Below are 3,891 nucleotides of genomic sequence, written 5' to 3' on the forward strand. Positions count from 1 at the left end.
CGTTTCACTTGTGAAAGAAACGTTTCAAACTTGTGTGAATCATTGTAAGAACTAGGTTAAGGGTAACTTAGGTTCTTACTCTAAAAGTCTATATTAATCGGTTAGGATTAGTATAGTGGGCGGTGTTGTATCCGCTTAGCAAAGTCTAAGTTATCTAGGGGTGATAGTATAGTGGGCAGTGTGGTATCTGCTCTGGCTCAGCTAAGTGATAGGAGATATTGCTTAGTGTGGAGATTAGAAGGCTAATCTCATTTTGTAAACTCGCTTTTACTTTTGCTTGGAGAAGATTAGTGAAAGCAGTTTGAAAAGTCTTGGCAGGCCAGGTCGTGGTTTTACTCCCTTGAGCAAGGAGGTTTCCACGTAAAGTTGTTTGTGCAATCTTTACTTTCAGTATTTATTTTACTGTTTGTTATTGTGACTGTGTTGAGGACTTGGTCCTATCGATATTTGTGGACGCATACATTTCAACAGAGGGAGTTGCTCAGATGACAAGTACCCCTTAGGGACCACAGTAACGACTTCTTTTTTCAGTTTTAAATACTACAGTAGTATATATCAGTGCACTAAATATCATTGCAAAATAAAATTGTTTCAGTTGTAATTTATCTTTACTCAAATGGAATGTAGCATGAAAAGATTCTAATTTCTCTGCTCTTATACATGTAAGGTGTAAGTTACATAAATACAATTATTATTATTTTACATTCAACTGTGCAACACTATCATAGTATTATTTAGAAATTAGGTACATATCAATCTCTATAGTAAACTTAGACTGATTATTCAATAAGTAAATTACCTTAAGTAAAATGAATTATGTTGGTATGGTAAAACTGTCTTTACCGTCTATTTCAATTTGTGTTTAGTTTAACTTGACACAAAATTTAAGAAGATAAAAAAAGAGTTTTGAATCTTGTGATGTAACATAACGAAATATCTTTTAATTTTATGATCTTTAACAAGCCACGTGAGATATTAATTTAAAAAAATTATCGAATTAAAAAAAAACGAATAAAGGAAAAAGTTGTAAAGAGGGGGAGTTGTTTGACTAAAAAATTTCATCTGGGCCCCTTCGTAGATCTAAATAAGGCCCGCGTTAGGCAAAACGGGCCTCGCGGGAAACATAAATAAAAGCCCATTACGACCAAAATTTACGCGCCTTATTTTTGGTGCGTGCGAATATTTAAAACTTGTTTTTTTTCTCTTACTACTTTCCCTTTTCTCTTTTTTACTTTTTTTTCCTTTTGATTTTATCGGGAAGTAAAGAGCAAATTGTGCTGTTCCTTTTTGGCATTCTTTACTCTTTATTCTTGGAGACTAGCGACTTGTCACTGCCTCACTTTGGCTTTGGCTCTTCCAAATCTGTCTCTTTCTTTTTCCAGTTCAGAACAACACCCCACCCCCACCAAATCTCAACCCCCTTGCAGTCACTTTGTCAGTATATATATATAGTTGTATGTATAATTTGCTGTATGAGATATTCAGAGAGAGATTAAGAGTTGTACATGCTCAAAGATTCAATCTTTACTTTGTTTTTTTGTTTTCCCATATTAGAGGTTCTTAGATCCACCTTAATCTTGGATTCTTGTTTTTGCTGAGGCAAGAAAAGATTCCATTTTTTTCAAAGGGTCTTTGTGTATTCAGTCTTGGTTGCTATTTGTGGCTATTTGGGTGTCTTGTCAGCTAAAGATTTGGCCTTTATCTTTTTTCTGTCTGGGTAATTTGTCATCATCTTTCTGTTTATTGTACAATTCTTGAACAAATTGCTGCTTTAAGCAACAGCCAGCTTGCTGCAAGGCTGCAACCTCTAATGCTTTGAAAGAAGTCTTTTATTTTTGAGACGGTGAAAAAATTTAAGTAGTTCCAACTTTGGTTTTTCTTGGAATGTGCTCAAGATGATCTGTTTATTTAGTGAAGTTAGAAGAGTGCAAAGATTGGATTTTGGGCATACCCATTTGAAAATGTCATGGATTCACCATAAGAAAGGTGGTGTCTTTGCATATGCCCCTTCTCTATCTCCCACATCTCACTCTTCATTTGGTGCAAATTCTAATTTTCACAAAGCCCCAAGCCTTTCTCCATCTTCTTCTGGGAACAAAATTAGTCCAGCTGTTCTTATCATTATAGTCATATTAGCTGTTATCTTTTTCATATCAGGTCTTCTCCACTTGCTTGTTAGATTTATTATCAAACACCCTTCTTCTTCTTCTTCTTCACCATCATCATCTCAGTCTAATAGACAGCCAGAAGTTTCTAGCTCTGAGGCCTTGCAAAGACAATTGCAGCAGCTTTTCCATCAACATGAGTCTGGTCTTGATCAAGCTTTTATTGATGCATTACCTGTCTTTGTGTACAAAGAAGTTGTTGTTGGTCCTACTAAAGAGCCCTTTGATTGTGCTGTTTGTTTGTGTGAATTCTCTGAAAAGGACAAGTTGAGATTACTCCCTACTTGCAGCCATGCTTTCCATATCAACTGCATAGATACATGGCTCTTAACAAACTCAACTTGCCCCTTATGTAGAGGAACCCTTTTTGATCCCGGATTCTTAACAGGTTTTGATTTTGATAGCCCCATAGAAGAAGATGGATGTGCTGGTAATAGAGATCATGTGTTGTCTGCTGCTCAGAAAACAATTGAAATTGAGGAAGTTGCAGTTGATAAAGCAACATTTCCTGTGAGACTTGGTAAGTTTAAAAAATTGAATGTTGGTGCAGAGGAGGGAGAAGGAGAAGGAGAAGGAGAGAGTAGTAGTAGTAATTTGGATGCTAGGAGATGCTATTCATTGGGTTCATATCAGTATGTGGTGGGTGATTTTAATCTTATGGTAGACTTGAGCAGTGAGCAAAACGCGTACAATGTGAAGCTTGCCAAGTTGCGTGAACGTTGTGCTAATTTATCAATAGAAGGTGATGGGGATGGGAAAAGGATAGGCATTGGAACGAAGACGGATAGCTATTCTTTTTCCAAGATTTGGCTTTGGTCTAAGAAAGGGAAATTTGCAAGTTCTTCAGAATGTCAATTGGAGAATCCGCGTCCTAATATGGACTTAACATGGTTGGCAAAAACAGAAGACAGTTAAAGGACATTATGGTTTGGTTTCTTTGTTGATCTTTTTGTTATCTGATGGCATAGAGGTACTGGAATTCTTTGATATGCTACATATTAACAATCTGAGATTGAAGAATCGATACATTCTTGTATGCTGTGATTGCTTGTATTTGTATTTTATCTCTTGAAGTCCTACAACATAGTCATCTCTGAGCAGAGTTTCTATCAGAAACAACCTCCCTACCCTTACTATGTAGAAGTAAGGTTTGCGTACACTCCACCTCTTCAGACCCACATGTGGGATTATATTGAATATGTTGTTGTTGAATCTTGAAATGTTAATTACTCTATTAGACACGAGTCACTCGACACTGGCTTCTTTGCTGCATCCTGATACTTGCAGTTGCCAAATTTACTTCATATCAATATGGTTGAGAAGCATTCTTGTAATCAGAAGTATGAGGTACTATCTTTAGCCATGATGAGCTAGGATTAGAGATGATGCACAATATGTATTGCCTGTGTTACAAACAACCTTAAACATGTCTAGAAATTGGAATATAACCCCTTTAGAAGTGTCCTGTCTGTCCTCAACCATATAAAGCTTGTGTGCTGTTTAATGTTTTTAAAAGTAAAATGGAATGCTAGATTCTGAGAACAATTGACTGCTATATTTTCCACATAGTTCTAAACAATCTTTGAGTCTCAGCCTCTCAGGAAAGTGAAACTCCACTAGGTTATCTTGATTCCTAGTAAATGAAAGAAAGATTTTCTTTTTTTCCATGAAGCATCTTGATTGATTTAGCAGGTGTGTGTGGTGGGGGGGGGGGGGGGGGTTTTTT

At 36.5% G+C, this 3,891-nt stretch overlaps 1 protein-coding gene across 1 annotated transcript; it reads left to right on the forward strand.

The window, feature by feature from the left end:
* The first annotated feature begins 1,214 nt into the window (after window positions 1-1,214).
* Window positions 1,215-3,707, forward strand: LOC102587520 (RING-H2 finger protein ATL46-like). Its single transcript, XM_006357085.2, has one exon. The coding sequence runs from the start codon at window positions 1,896-1,898 to the stop codon at window positions 3,078-3,080; it is 1,185 nt and encodes a 394-aa protein (XP_006357147.1). The 5' UTR covers window positions 1,215-1,895; the 3' UTR covers window positions 3,081-3,707.
* The last annotated feature ends 184 nt before the right edge of the window (window positions 3,708-3,891 follow it).

Source organism: Solanum tuberosum, unplaced genomic scaffold (assembly GCF_000226075.1).
Source record: "Solanum tuberosum cultivar DM 1-3 516 R44 unplaced genomic scaffold, SolTub_3.0 scf00241, whole genome shotgun sequence".
NCBI classification, from domain to species: Eukaryota; Viridiplantae; Streptophyta; class Magnoliopsida; order Solanales; family Solanaceae; genus Solanum; species Solanum tuberosum.

What these genes read in the sequence shown, in the direction of transcription:
- LOC102587520 (XM_006357085.2), top strand. Translation starts at nt 1,896, where the DNA reads ATGATCTGTTTATTTAGTGAAGTTAGAAGAGTGCAAAGATTGGATTTT.